Source organism: Notolepis coatsorum (assembly GCF_963971535.1).
Source record: "Notolepis coatsorum genome assembly, chromosome: 4".
Taxonomy (NCBI): Eukaryota; Metazoa; Chordata; class Actinopteri; order Aulopiformes; family Paralepididae; genus Notolepis; species Notolepis coatsorum.
In genome coordinates, this window is record NC_140168.1 from 139,046,295 (window position 1) to 139,062,118 (window position 15,824).

Sequence of the window (15,824 nt, forward strand, 5' to 3'; positions counted from 1 at the left end):
TTTTTTGATCCACTTTTTCTCCCATTTTTCTATATTTTTCTCCCATCCCAATTTCGTATCATCCAATTCAACCCTCCCCTGTCACGAACGCTGTTTCTTGCCTCCCACAAGCCGGCTGCAATGTGGACTAAGTCATACATAGCACAAGTCCCCTCCGGTACTTGAGGTAACAGCAGTCGCATCTTTTCACCTGCGCAGCTCGATCTCTGTGTCGAGGAGTAACGCGTGGGAGGCTCACGCTGCCCCCGACACTTCCTGATTCTACTGCGCAGGCGCACCAACCGACTTGTAGGAGTCGCTTGTTCACAACGTTCGATCCCCACCCTTCAGTTTTCCCTCCCCGTAATACGGCCAATGTGTATTACTGCGGACGACCAGCTAAACTGAAAACAATGTGGAGAGCTGGATTCGAACACGCGAATCCTAGCGTCTCCACACTGGTGGCGAGTGCCTTGCCCACTACACCACCTAGCCGCCCACATGGTAGTCTTTTTTCAAAGTGGACTACTTTTTATTTTATAAATGTTCCACAAATAAGGGAAGGACTCAAATATACCTGAATAGTTCAGGGTTTTATTTCAAAGTCGGTCTACAGACACCAGTGTTTTGTCTCCTCTTCTGTGTTTTATTTAAAAATAGGTCTACATAGCCAGTATTTTTTCCCCTCTTCATAAGAGTTTGAGGTTTTCCTTTGTTATAACAGGTAAAAACAGCAATAAAAAGTAAAATGTTTTCTTTTTGCAACGGAGTACCTTTGACATTTCTCTATGATACTTGTATAACGAACGGTTCGGGCAGAACCAGTCCTTCATGGTCAACATACGTTGGTTTGCTATGGGCTAGGAAGTGACTGGTTTCACTCGGTGTATCACAGTCACGAAAGGGGCTATAGTGTACCGGTCCACGAGAGATCCGTGTTCAGCTCAGCCCCCCCCCCTCTTTCAATCCCCGTTATTATTTTTTCCTGTTGGTGTTTACATAACCTTTCCTATTATATCCCCTAGTGAACCTATAAGATTAATTTGCTCAAATGTCCTACTGTGGGAATATAAAAATATTGTTTAGCAGCAAACCAATTTGAAGCTGATGTCATGAGAGGTTTCCCCATGTTTTCATTCAAGTTGCTTATATTAATTAGCTGAAGTTGCCGGAGCCGGTGAACTTGACCGGCGGTGGAATTGCACCACCGGGAGACCGGCAGCGTGTGGGCGGAGGAGGAAATTGAATTGCCTGCGAGCACATAAAGGAGTGGGCGTCAGTCTATTGTAGATTTTGGAGATAAATAATGGAGGGGCCAGGGGAACCTCTTTGGAGATGGAGTCGGTGAGCCAAACCAGAGAGGGATTGTCTGCCTACCATTTGTAATTTGTTTAACCCTTTCACTGCCACACTACAGAAGGTTAACCCTTTACTATCACACTACCGACGGTTACACCATTGGTAGTGTGATAGTAAAGGGTTAACCTTCTGTAGTGTGGCAGTGAAATGGTTAACCGTTTGGTAGTGCGGCAGATGAAGGGTTAAATTGTACATGAAAAATCTGGTTTTAGTTTTGAGTGGTTTTATGTTGTACTAGTGACGGTTGGGCATAAAAAAATATTATTTGTTTCCCGTCAGTTAAGGCATGGGTAGGTAGGGAATTTATGTTATTTTATTTTTTTATTTTATTCTTTCCCACGGCGACTATGAATTTCTTTATTTGATTAAAATGTTCACAACAACATGGATGCATGTACTCTGCCAGCATGTTTAATATCCATAATACTAAAGGTAAACTTTATTATACAAAAAAAAAAAAAAAAAAATTTAAATACTCATCAAATATATTGGGTCGCACCTAAATCGGCAGGGTCGGTCGGCAACCGGAAACAAACAATATTTTTTGTTATGCCTTAGGGATGCTCCGATATTGATAGCGGCCCCGATATGACTAAAATAGCTGTATCTGGAGGGAAATATATATATATATCGGATTATTTTTTCATTTTTAAATCTTTTTTATAATAATATAATAATGAATACAATAATAAATAACAATTCAGTACATTAAATTACATTTAGTTTCACTAAGTTAGGAAAGTAATGTTTTAAGTCGAGCCTGATGTTGCCTTGCACAAAAGAATGATCCCAGTCTCTTCCACACAGTGAGGCATACATTTTATTAATTGAACAATGGGTATCGGATCGGTACTCTGTATCAGCCGATACCCAAAGCCCAGGTATCTGTATCGGGACTGAAAAAGTCGGATCGGTGCATCTCTAGTGACGGTCAGTGATGGGCAAGCTACTTGGAAAATGTAGCAAGCTACACTACAAGTTACTCTCGATTAAATATAGCTAAACTACAATGGAAGCTATCCCCAGAGAAATGTAGCAAGCTACACTACAAGAACATGGCAAAAATAGCTAGCTACATCGGCACTACTTTTTTTTTTTTTTTTTACTTTGTGATCAAGTTTACACCAAACAAATAGGCAGGCAAAAAAATAGCTGTTTGATTGTTTATTATAAAACTGAAACAAGCCCTCGGTCTGGCTTTTTGTGTCATCCTTTTAACATGAGGAAAGAACTGTGGAAACGTAATAAATAAAAGGCAGTGAAACAATAATAAAATAAACACAAATATATACTCTATTGGAATGGAGACTTTTCAGCACAGGATAAACTACTGTTTCAACTAAAACCACAGTAGCAAAATGACAATAACCTGGCCAAAGAAAAAGTGCAAGAAACATTTGTCTACAAAATAGACATTAACGAAATCCTATGTAACATTTATACATTTTTTTTTTTTTAACTTTGCCCATTCCCCTGGCTCTTTTATACGTTTATCGCATTTATTCTGGTCAAGGATGACCGACAGAAACAGGCTGAAAGGGTTCAGATGGGGGGGAAGACACTCTGGGAAAGGCACGGCTGCAGTCCGGGATTCGAACTCGCTAAACCCCAGATCCGTGACGAGCACGGTTGTCCCCGGCGCCGAAATGGCACTCGCGGTACGTGGTGAGCTACTGGAGCTCCCCCTCATTTATACATTCTTAAGTACGGAAATAAGCAGCATGGGGTAATCGGCATTGGAACTTTCACATCGCCTCCATCCTCCCTGAGCAGTTTGCTCACGCATCTGTGCACCGTCAGGTTAGCCAGAACAAAACAGAACTTCTATAAAACGTTCAAAATTGTACGCTCCTTCAGTAAATACTGTAAACTTCCCTTATATATATATGTCTTCTTCAATATCTGAATTTTAACTGTCTTACTTCATTTTACTATTATGCTACCATGTATATATTACTACCAACTATGCTAATATGTCTATACTACTACAGTATGTACTCAGAGTATAACACTCAAGCTTGACACTGCTAGACAAACAATACTATCCTTGGCTGCTAGATATGTAACTCACAAAACATTCCATGGCCACAGGTTGAGAACCACTGGTCTAGGTGATCTTTTCCCTATTTTTTCTTTTCTCCACCCCCATAATATTGTTTATAGCAGCTAGCCTATCTCAGACTGTTAGTTAAAGCTGTTGATAAAAAGTGCACTGACTATCTAAACCAACCAACCAATCATAGTGGGCTTTCTACTGGGATTTTTTTTTCTCCTCCCAAATCTTTATAGTGTAGACTGTTTCTCCCGACACTCCAGTAGCGTCGTAGCGTTTCCTCATCGCTACGTCACTACTTCGTTCTATAAATAGCTCCGCTACAGAAAACGCTACATGATTCAAAAGTAGCGACGCTACCATCACGCTACTGAGAATTGTAGTTAAGCTATGTAGCGTCGCTACTTGTAGCTAGCTACTGCCCATCACTGGTGACGGTACACGTTCACCATATTACACCAAAACATGAGGATCAGAATGTTGTGTTGCTGTTGACGGTGCAGCCATAGAAATGTTGCCACAAACGAGAGATTAGATTAAAATGTATTGTCACTCATCATACAGCACAAGTACAGTACAACGGAAATAAGTTTGGCATCCAACCAGAGTGCAAATGTAACAGTAAAATGCAATAGTAATATACAATATACAGGTGATTAAACTGGGTATAAAATATATAAATTAGTACTACTGAGTAATAGTGCTAATCAGGTATATGTACAGAGTTGTACAGTGATACACGTATAACGAAACTATGGTAGTAAGTCATACTGGCCAGTAGCATAACTATCATACATAATTATATGGGTTATAGGTTTATACACCTGCATTATATATTCAATTCAATCTTTATTTAATCTGGAAAGATCATTGAGACCTCATTTACAATGACATCGAGAAATACGATGCATTATAAATACAAAAAAATAAACCAATATAGAAACGGAAAGTCAATCGATTACGTAAACATTTCAAATAATTAAAAACAATCCCAGACTGGTGAAGTGGTTTGGTATTAAAGATTTAAACTGACCAAGAGATACTAATGAATTGAGTTTTAAAGTGCATTGCAAGACATTCCATTTGTCTGGGGCACAGAAGCTAAAAACAGATTTGCCTAATTCAGTGCAAACTCTAGGAACCTTAAGTTTAAAAGCCAATCACCAGAGCGAGTGTGATGATGTCCGGAGCTACACTAAATACTACATATTATGCAGGTATATTCAGAGAGTTGCTTCCGATATCAATCTTTCCTCGCTGCTTAAAGGGGAACTCCAACATTTTGGGAAATTAGCTTATTTAACATCTTCCCTGGAGTTAGACAAGAAGATACATACCTTTTTTGTCTCTGTGCGTGCATTTTAGCTTTGGGAATAGACGCTCCGTTAGCATAGCTTAGCTTCATCACTGGAAGTGAGGCAGGACAGTAGCCTTACAGTGCCTTACAGTGTATTGCAAGGTCTGACATTGACCAAATTTGATATGCATGACCTTGGTGGGCTCTAGGTCAACTCCTGAAAAGGGGGTCAATGTCAGACCTTGCAATCAAAAGTTAGGGGGCGCACTGAAATTATGGCAAGGGTTATTAGCCCCCTAACTTTTGATTGCAAAGTCTGACATTGACCCCCTTTTCAAGAGTTGACCTAGAGCCCACCAAGGTCATGCATATCAATGTCAGACCTTGCAATACACTGTAAGGCACTGTAAGGCTACTGTCCTGCCTCACTTCCAGTGATGAAGCTAAGCTATGCTAACGGAGCGTCTATTCCCAAAGCTAAAATGCACGCACAGAGACAAAAAAGGTATGTATCTTCTTGTCTAACTCCAGGGAAGATGTTAAATAAGCTAATTTCCCAAAATGTTGGAGTTCCCCTTTAACCACGTTGAGAACTTTGTGAATGTAGGACCCTGCTGCCTCCGGTGTTGAACTAGCCAGGCTCTAACACTTTCCGTGCCAGTCCTATATACCCTGTTGAGTGCCAACGCTCTATTCAATGACAGAGTGCTCACATTTTGTGAACGCATAAACTATATCTTAAATTAAATCGAAACGGATAGTTTTTTAATCGGTTAATTTCCGTTTTATACCATTTTGAAAAACGCTTGTTTTTTTTTTTTTTACTTTCAGAGAATTTTTTTTGATTCTGCAGGAATCACGCTTTACTGTAATACACAAAACACGTTGTAATTTGTCTGCCTATTTATTAATCGTTTTCAAATAAATGCTAGATTATCGATAGTATATGTGTACTTATGCACGCTATAGAAGCGGGCTGAAAAATCAATTCTCTTATTTCCTGATCAGCTACACACACTCACAGCCACACACACACATATGGGACATGTTTTTATATAGGTGAAAACAGCTCTGATTATCCCAATACTGGTAAAATAGTTTCCTTACCTCAGATCAGATGTTATCCAAAAAGATTATTCCAATTCCTGATCGCCATTCCAAATATCGATCGTGTTTATTGATCCAACGCTGGGTGGTCGAAAGACATATTCCACGCTGTTCTGATGGTGGGCGATGACTGCAATAGGCTCGGATTACATGCCTGACAAGTAAAATGTGGAATCCCATGCGTATTTCCCCCATGCGTTTCATTCAGTCCAATCCAATGGGGTGCAGTACCATCCGGAGAGACGATAGGGGGCGGTATTTTCCCTGTTCGAGCTCAGACAGATCCCCACTGGTAACGTGAGGCTATATTGATGAAAAATGAATGGAAAACGATAATAAAAAAAATAACGATTAAAAACGAGATTTCTTGTCGGCTGGCACTCAACGGTTGGCATGAACTAGTGTTAAGACACACAGTGAAGGGACTCATCTCATGTTAACCTCTTAACCTGTTCCACCCGTGGAATATTTTCGCCTAAAATATATACCTAAGTAAATGGAATACTGCTTCACTTCTACAAGGGCTATTTGCATATTATTGGTATCTAGGGACATCTATGGACCTCAGGGAATGTATTCAGTGTCAGAAATATTGTCTATTACTAGGCTTGCTTAAATTGTGATGAAACAAAGGAGAATATGAATTATGATTTGTCTTTGCATCTTTGACGGTGAATAACACCATGATAATAATGACCAAACTTTTAAAAAAATCGAAGGAAATTAATAAAGGGAAGATGATTAAACCGAAGGTTCTGTAGATACAGTACTGAATTATCCCATCCGGACCAATGCAATTTGAAATATTATTATAGAATATAGAATATGATGCTTATAAATAGGGATGCTCGATATTGGCTTTTTTACCGATACCGATATTGTCCAACTCTTAATTTCCGATACCGATATCAACAGATACCGATATATGCAGGGTCCCCCCCCCCCCCAAAATTGAATAATTTCAGGTAATTAACATTACATATCTCTTGTTGTGGAATTAACACAACATTATGCATACTTTTGACAATAAATAAAATCAGAATTTGTTCTTACTTGCTTGCCTGGGTAAATAAAGGTTATAGAAATGTAAAGAAAAAAAAAATACAGATATTTTCCGATATCACATTTTAAAGGTGACATGCATTATAAATGTCTTTTTTTTAGTCTCTAGCATTGTATTATAGTAATAGGAGTTAGTATCAATGTGTGTTTGTGTCTAAATACCATATTGGTGGATTGCTCTCATTCAGCTCAGACCATTTCCTGCTAGATTTAATTAGGTAATTCTGATTTGAGGCACATGCTGACGTTGTGTGGCGCTGGGTAAGCGGACAGTGATCCGATTGGCTCTGTGGTTGGAGAGGGAGAGGGAGAGGGAGAGGGAGAGAGAGAGAGAGAGAGAGAGAGAGAGAGAGAGAGAGAGAGAGAGAGAGAGGAGAGAGAGAGAGAGAGAGAGAGAGAGAGAGAGAGAGAGAGAGAGAGAGAGAGAGAGAGAGAGAGAGAGAGAGAGAGAGAGAGAGAGAGAGAGAGAGAGAGAGAGAGAGAGAGAGAGAGAGAGAGAGAGAGAGAGAGAGAGAGAGAGAGAGAGAGAGAGAGAGAGAGAGAGTCTCCGCACGCAGGTCCCCCCCATTTGGGAGCACAAGCTGCAGCACAGCAGCAGACCCCCCAAACGGGGGAGAGAGAGAAGGGGACCTGCACGCAGAGCGCCCACACAGTTCTCTCTCCTCCACCACCTTTTGTTTCTCTTCCTCCACTTGTCTCTGTCTCTCTCTCTCTCTGTCTGCCACTCGCAGACTGTGTGGATTGACTGCCACTGAAAGTGCTTTTGGGCGGAGCCAGGCCAATAACGGGCTGAAATCTTGAGGCTGGAAAATGATGCTTTTGAGTACTCCATTAGAAATATAAAACAATGATTTTCTTTTAAATAAACCTTACAGATGTCTTCCATAGACTCTCAGGAATTGTGTAAAGTTGCCCAAATAGTGCTAGGAATAGCAATGCAGGTCCCCTTTAATGCCGATATCGGCCGATAATATCGGACATCCCTACTTATAAATTACCTTATTATAGCCAATTCGCACATTTATATATATTAAGGCTGTCAAAGTTAATGCTGTATTAACGCGTTATCACCCGATTATATTAACGCCACTATTTTTTAACTCGCGATTAACTAAAAAAAATAGTTTTATTTTTATTTTTTATTTTTTACTAGACTTCACTCAGGTGTATTATTGATGCTCTCATTGATACTATGTTTGTTTCTGAAGTGTGTGTGTGTGTGTGTGTGAGAGATATAGAGAGAGAGGGGGGTGAGGAGATGAGGAAGGGGCAAAAGAGAAAAAGAGCTGGGAGAGTGTGTGTGTGAGGGAGAGAGGGGGGTGTGTGATTAATCAGCCCTTGTGTGTGTGAATGTAACAAGTTCCTAACGTTTTCTTTCCCCTATTATTTCATGCACACTTTATTCATTGTTTTAAATTATTATTTTCTTTTAAGTTATTTTGTGCATCACTCTGTTTTGAATTTGATGCAAATTTGCAATGCATGAGGGTCATCCTTTTGTGTTAAATGGCTGCACAAAGCAAGCATTTGTTGACTCGCATGTTGATAAGAGTATTAAAACTTGGAACTTGAAAAAGATCTGTTTAAGGTAAAAAGAAAATGCGATTAATTTGCGATTAATCGCGAGTTAACTATGGACAATCATGCGATTAATCGAGTTAAATATTTTAATCGTTTGACAGCACTAATATATATACATATATTATCTTTCAAATGCCCAAGTTCAATTTGGATTTAGTATCACCAGGCGTGCATAAGAACAGATAATGATATCTACTGTAATTGACTGTATTTTTTTTTTCACCACAGTGCAACCATTTTGAAACTAATTTCAGATCTAATTGTTGCTACATGCTAACAATATGGAGGAGAAACTAACTGTTTAAATATTTGTCAAAAACTTTACCTTTTGTGGCTTAGTATCCCGAATAATAACAGTTATTGACATAATTAATTCAGAATGCTGAACTTTGAACCCCCATAGAACTTGCCAGGAAGTGTAGTTCGGAATAATTCCAACGCTGATCCACAGCTATGCATGCCCTTGACAAAATGGCTGCAAAATGGTTCAAATGTTTCAAAATGGTCGCCGTCTTGGAATAGACTTCAGCAAATCGAGAAGGTAAAACTATCTAATGGCACTTTTAACCTATTGCTAAACTAACATATTGATGATCATATATATTATACATGCTTTTATGACATGTTAGTGATGTTAATACTTGAATACGTTTGATTTAAAAATCGCAATTTTTTTCGCAACACTGAAAAATATTGATTTATGATCAGTTGCCGTTTTGGGACCGGATCCGGTCCCGTCGGGTGGAACAGGTTAACATGCATGGACGTTATACGTTGTTGCACTATCCAGGTGCTCCGGTTCAATTAGCTAGTAGCAGAGGCTCTGACTAGTAGTAACGTTTATATTGTGATTTTTAATGCACAATAAATATTCAACATTCTTTTTTGAGACTCCGCCTCAGACTCTTATCCTTTGGCACTAAAATGTAAAAGCTAAACATTGTCACCGGTGTCCGCTATCGGCAGATGATTGATAGTTCCAGAGCCTCTGGAGTGGTAATCTGACGCTTGTGCGTAAAAGTCACACCCCTGACATATCGTCCTGTAACTTGAGAACCGAGGCACGGATTTGGTTGAGTGAGGTAGCATTCGAACGGCAACAAATAGGGCTTTAATTTCTATATATAATATGTTCAGCGAAAAATGCAGCCGCTAGACGCTTGCAAAGTGCCATGACCTTCGTATTGTATTTGTAATGTATTTTAAATTTGAATCGTATCTAATGTTGTCATTTGTACTCGAGACGGTATTTAAATCCTTTGTGAAGCACAGTTTCTAATGTACCTCTTCTCTTTGATTTGCAGGGCAGAGCCTTGGTTACGGATTTGTCAATTATGTGGACCCGAAAGATGCAGAGAAAGCCATCAATACCTTAAACGGCCTGAGACTCCAGACCAAAACCATCAAGGTAAGAAGCTGACGTCTGGATAATGTCCCTTATAGCGAAACAGTTTTACTTGTCCTCGGACACAACTGTGCAGAAATGCAATGCCCCCCCCCTCCGCCACCACCCACTCCCAATAAGCTGATGTAATCAGATGCAATATAGAGTTTAAAGCCATTTAAAAAGTGCTTCCGTTAACAACCTTTTGCAAATGCTGCAATACATATATATGTATAAATACGTGTGTGTGTCTGTATATATATGTGTGTGTGTGACCCAGCCCAGCAGTCAGAAAATGGGTTGAAATAAGTTTCTTTTTCGGGGCGCGGGGGGGGGGGGGGGGGCGGCGGGGTTGTTCCCCATATTTTCACAGTTTTAACCTCTTAAGCCCTAGTCCTATTTTCAGAAAATTCGCCTAAAAGTACATCCCCAAGAAAATGGAAGATTGCTCCACTTCTACAAGGGCCATTTGCATGTTCTTGGTATCTATGGATCTCAGGGAATGTATTCCCAGTGTCAGAAATATTGTGTCTGTTACTAGGCTTGAGTAGTTTGTGATGAAACAAAGGAGAATATAAATTATGAATCTAACCAAATGAATAAAGGGAAGATGATTAAACGGAAGGTTTTGTAGATACAGTACTGAATTCTGCCATCCGGACACAATTTGAAATATTATTATAGAATATAGAATAGTAAATGTGACTCGGCACACAGATTGAGGTCTTATTGAGGGATCTTAAAATTTTATATATGAAACTACAGGTTCATACCTTCAAAATATGCCATACTTTTCATATTTATATTTATTTTAAATATATTTTTTTTTACTTATTAACCAAGATGATGCCACAATCGCTTGTTTAGAGTGACGGAGCTTCTAAAGAACTGGATCCGTTTCTGTTAACTATGTATGCAGACTACTTTACCCAGAAAGCATTGCTATTATACTGCAACTCCCCCCTCCACCCACTTAACACCTTCTAGTCTGGGCAGCCCATAGTGCCATTGTGGCTTTGTTATTCGGATGTATGAGAGAGATCTCTTGTATTGTGAGAGATTACTCTAACTACAGGATAAAGGAAAATACAAAAGTAGTCAAGATTCAAGATTTTATTATAATTTAAAATAAAGTTAAAAAAAAATAGAGCTGGCTCATAATTATAACATACAACAAATCTGACCTGGATTAACAATAGCTCAGATAAATCATACCATTAACACATTGAGTGCCATGCCCCTTCCGGGAAGTGACTGATTGATTGAAAACTTTATTAACAGATTGCAGAATGGGTACAGTACAGTACAGCTCAATACATACAATTGTTAAGGGGATGCAGACCAGAGAAAGACTTTCGTCTTGTTTACATCAGGGTCCCCCATTTTCAATTCATCGTAACATATATGACGTGCTACATCTACTGTATACATTTATGACATACCAGATTTGCAAATACAGTACTGTTTGTGATACGAAAAGAGTCCAGAAAAAAGAGTATATACATTTGACGTAGAAACTGTACATTGGAGGACGTTGGGTAGGTGTGGGGGGGGGGTACTGTACATTGGAGGTGGTTGGGTAGGAGTGGGGGGGGACACTGTACATTGGAATATTGACATTATTGAATATTGAATTTTTACTGTACATTGGAGGGGGTTGTGTTAGGACATTTACAGGGGCCAGTTTCGAATTGCAGTCTCCCGTAGGTGTTTTTTGAGTGTTTTTGAAAGTGGGTAGTGATTCACATTCCTTTACAGCTTTGGGTAGGGCGTTCCACATTGATGTGGCATAATTGCGAAACGTGTTTAGTCCCTTTGAGCCGAATCTGGGTTTAACATGATTTGTGGAGCTCCCTCTGGTGTTGTGATCGTGGTATTCACTGACCTTTGGGAAGTATTTTGACATGTACATGGGTACCTTGGTCGTGTAGTGTATCTTGTAGACCAGGCCCATTGCAAGTACCGTGCCGTCCATTAACCCCATGTAAACGTAGTTGTACTTTGTAGACCTAAACCTATATTTTATAGTATAGCTATGTGTCTAATAACGCCGTCGAGTCTCATTGAGCTGCTTCTGGTCAACGTGCAAAAAACTGATTATCTTTTCATCAGTACATTTCCGTTTTATACCGTTTTGAATATGAACATAGTCCGGCCGCTTCTGAGCAATTCCAGGGAAAAGACACGAAAACAGCGTTTTTGTGTAATTCAATAAACACGCTGTCATTTTTCGCCTGATTATCGGATCTTCCTGAAATCAACGCTAGATCATCACTATTATCCTTCCTCGTGCATGTGATTTAGACCCCCCCCCCCCCTCCCCTCCCCTCCTGAAACCCAAAAAATAAATATCAGATCAACGCAAGCTTTCATATATGGTGTCCTTGCCTGGTCTCTGAAGTAATGCAAAAAAAAGAATCCAATAATCTCATCGCCATTCCAGTTATCCACAGCGATCGTGCCTCCGACGTTGTAGGACATTGCACTTCAACGGGCGGGCGGGGTCAGTAGTCCAAACCATCCCTACAAGCGTGTGTTTAGGACCCGCCCCCATGCCGCAGCTCGGTAGAGAAAATAAACCAACCCGTTTCTAACTGGGTGCATTACTGGCCGAAGGCGTTAGAGGGCGGTATAAGACCGTCTGCCAGCTCAGACACACTCAGAACAGTATGCACAAGGTGCCCTGCTGAATTATGAATGTCAATAGATAATAAAAGAAATACTGTGAGAAAAACGTTGATCTACGTTTCCGGCACTCAACGGTCGGGCCACAGAAACGTAGATCTACGTGAATGGCAGTCAATGTGTTAAAGAGTAAAAAAAATATTTGTTTAAATACCAAACACTATAAAAAAAATTACAGTATACACAACTAAAATGTACAAAATGCAAAAAAGAGGTAGTGCAAATGTTTAAAGTTTAAATATCAACATTATCTGGCCATCCTCAGTAAATACTATCAGACTCCTTTGACCTCATCTGGTCTTTCCAAAGACCAGAGATGGGGCTGGCTTCTGTGTAAGGGGCATCCCATAGTGGGATATGGAGCGCCACCAACGCATGCACATGATATAATCATAATAATATACACCTTTTATTAGGGATGCCCCGATCAGCGTTTCCGTTAGCCGGTAATTACCGGTATTTGACCGGCAAAATCTGTTGAAGTCCGACATATTTAATCTCTCCGGTCATAATGTCCGGTGAAAATAATTCCCTCTAAACACAATTAGATTATTTGAATTGTATTAAAATAGGCTAAAATTAAATAGCCTATGCGATGAACGAAACAAACAATCATTAAGCAGCCGGTCTAATAATGACATTGTCTTGTCAGCGCGAGCTGGCTGCTGATATATTTGCGAGAAGCATCCATCTGCCGGCCGGCAGGGTGCAGTACTCCAATTCAGCCATTGGCAATTCAGCTGTTGGGTGGGGGCGCTGCTGAGCGGTTTCCAGACCGGACCTAAAAACACTGCTGCTCCATGCTTCACGTAAATATATCAGCAGCCAGCTCGCGCTGACAACAGAATGAATGAATGAATGAATGAAAACTTTATTTAACAGATTGCAGAATGGGTACAATACAGTACGGCTCAATACATACAATTGTTAAGGGGATGCAGACCTGAGAAAGACGTTTGTCTTGTTTCCATCAGGGTCCCCCATTCTATAATAATGTCATTATTAGACCGGCTGCTTGGTGAAGCAACGATGAAACAAATTATTGTTTCGTTCATCGTATAGGCTATTTAATTTTAGCCTATTTTAATACAATTCAAATAATCAAATTGTGTTTAGAGGGAATTATTTTCACAGGACATTATGACCAGCACCAAGTCGTTGGGAGGTGGAGATATAAATCACGCAAACCCACGATAATGTTGCCGTCTCTCTCTGCCAAATTTCTCAGTTCTTCGCTTGATATAATTAATATAAATGTCCAATATAACGGAATTCGTTAGCTCATAAAAATGTGATTATAACAGACTGCTGTTTATTAAGGTCGGGCAGACTGCCCACCGACACCTCAAGTCGGCAGCAGCACGAAGTCTCGAGGGACTTATTTTATTTGGAATATATTAATGACTGTATATACGCAAAAGTAGCCTAGTTTTAAGTTAAAATATTATAAATGCCTTGATGATGTCATTCTTTATATAGGCATATCAATTGTTTTTAAGCTCAATAAACTCTGACCGGAATTTATCCCATTTGTCCGGTAGATTGAAATCTACCGGACACTCAGACCTGCAAAAAAAAATTCTAACGGAAACCCTGGCCCCGATCGATCGGCCACCGATCGTTATCGGCCGATAATCGGTATAAATATGCGATCGGTGAATTCCGATAATGAGTCATATTCGCCGATCGCGGAAACCGATCAAGCGGAGATCTCACTGCAGGGTTCGAAATTAACATTTTTTTTCAAGGGCTTTTTTTGCCCCCCTTAATTGATTTTCGGGGGCTTTTTTTTGTATTTCGGGGGCACTGAATTTTTATGATAAACGGTAGGTGTGGGACGGTTCACAAAATGGACGGTTCGGTTCGATATACGTTAATTTTTATTAAAAAAACACTCAAATCTAAACATGCTTCTCATTTATATATATATATAAAGGGTTACAGTGTTTACAGCCTTAAATAATGTTTGGCACACAAAGACCGAACTGACTGAAAAATATAGGCTACATTTGTCAAAGTATTAACTTAGTGCAAACAAACAATATGCTCAGCCAGCACTAGACTTTCCTTTCTATAATATAAACACAAAAAAAACAATGTTAACCATGTTTAAATTCCCTGATTGTCAGTTATTAATGGAAAGATTCGTTTTCTGCTTGAAATTATTATGTATCTCTACATTTATTTAGACTAACATTATTTAAATATTGAGTGCAACTGTGGTGGATTACGTAATTCGTTGAGTTGGAACTATCTATGGGTTGGCGCCGGGTCCCCACGGACATTTTAGCGTGTGGATTTAGATTGTGCTTGCCATTTGTACACAAACTGACTAGCACCTGGCTGCAGTGCTCACCTCTCCCGGCTCCGCCAAATGATTTTTTTTATTTGCGCGTCACCTGAACCGTACGATACACAGACGCTCCATTACCGGATAAATATATATATATAATTAGTAAACTGTCTGGGGCATTATGTGCCCCCCTTAACTGATTTTCGAGGGCATTTTGTCCATTTTCAAGGGCATTATGCCCCAAGCCCCTGTTAATTTCGAACCCTGTCTCACTCGCTGTCTGTCTCAGACACACAGGACCTGCAAACTGCCGCTGCTCCTCCTCCCTTGCCCCGCCCGCACCCGTGTACAGTTTGTAAACACAGGACTGAGAGGAGGCTCTGCTCGAGTCTATAGTGCATTCGACGTGAGCTAACGTTAGCTACCTAGCTATCGTTACTGTTTAAACAAAATTACCCAGTCAACTATTCACTTTTAGTAGGCATTGTCTAACCGGTATCTAGCCGGCTAGCTACTGATAGCTCCTGATATCAACAAATGCTCCAGCAAGTCTAGTAGTGCATGTTGATACCTCCGTTAGCTCACGTTAGCTATCTCGCGTTAGTTCACTGTTCAAAACTAAATGTCCCATTGAACTAAATAGTTCACTGAGGCGTCGTCTTAACGTTATATAGCCGGCTAGCAGTAGCTACAGATAGATCCTGATATCAATGTCTTATAACATTGATTCGATGCATATTCGAGCTGAGGGCTTGCTGAATGTGATTTATACCAATACTAGGGTCCAGCTGCAGCGCCGGAGGGTCCAGCTGCAGCGCCGGAGAATCCTGGCCGTAGCTGGAGGCTACTAGTACACACAGACAGTTTGCAGATAGTGAGCATTTTGACTTGTTGCGTGGTGGCGATGTCTCGCATATAATACAAGTACAAGTCTAATTATATAATATATATATTTTATATAAAAAAAAAATTATATAAAATAATTTAAAAAAAAAATTATAAAAAATTATCGGTATCGGCCGAT

At 39.9% G+C, this 15,824-nt stretch overlaps 1 protein-coding gene across 3 annotated transcripts in view; it reads left to right on the forward strand.

Moving 5' to 3' along the window:
* elavl2 (ELAV like neuron-specific RNA binding protein 2) overlaps positions 1-15,824 on the forward strand; it is a gene marked incomplete at both ends in the record, with an annotated part of 166,447 nt that overhangs the window by 41,657 nt on the left and 108,966 nt on the right. For all 3 annotated transcript variants that reach the window (XM_084312460.1, XM_084312459.1, XM_084312458.1), the window contains one exon: positions 9,743-9,846. In XM_084312460.1, the coding sequence (XP_084168586.1) occupies positions 9,743-9,846 (104 nt within the window). The remainder of the gene's footprint in view (positions 1-9,742; positions 9,847-15,824) is intronic.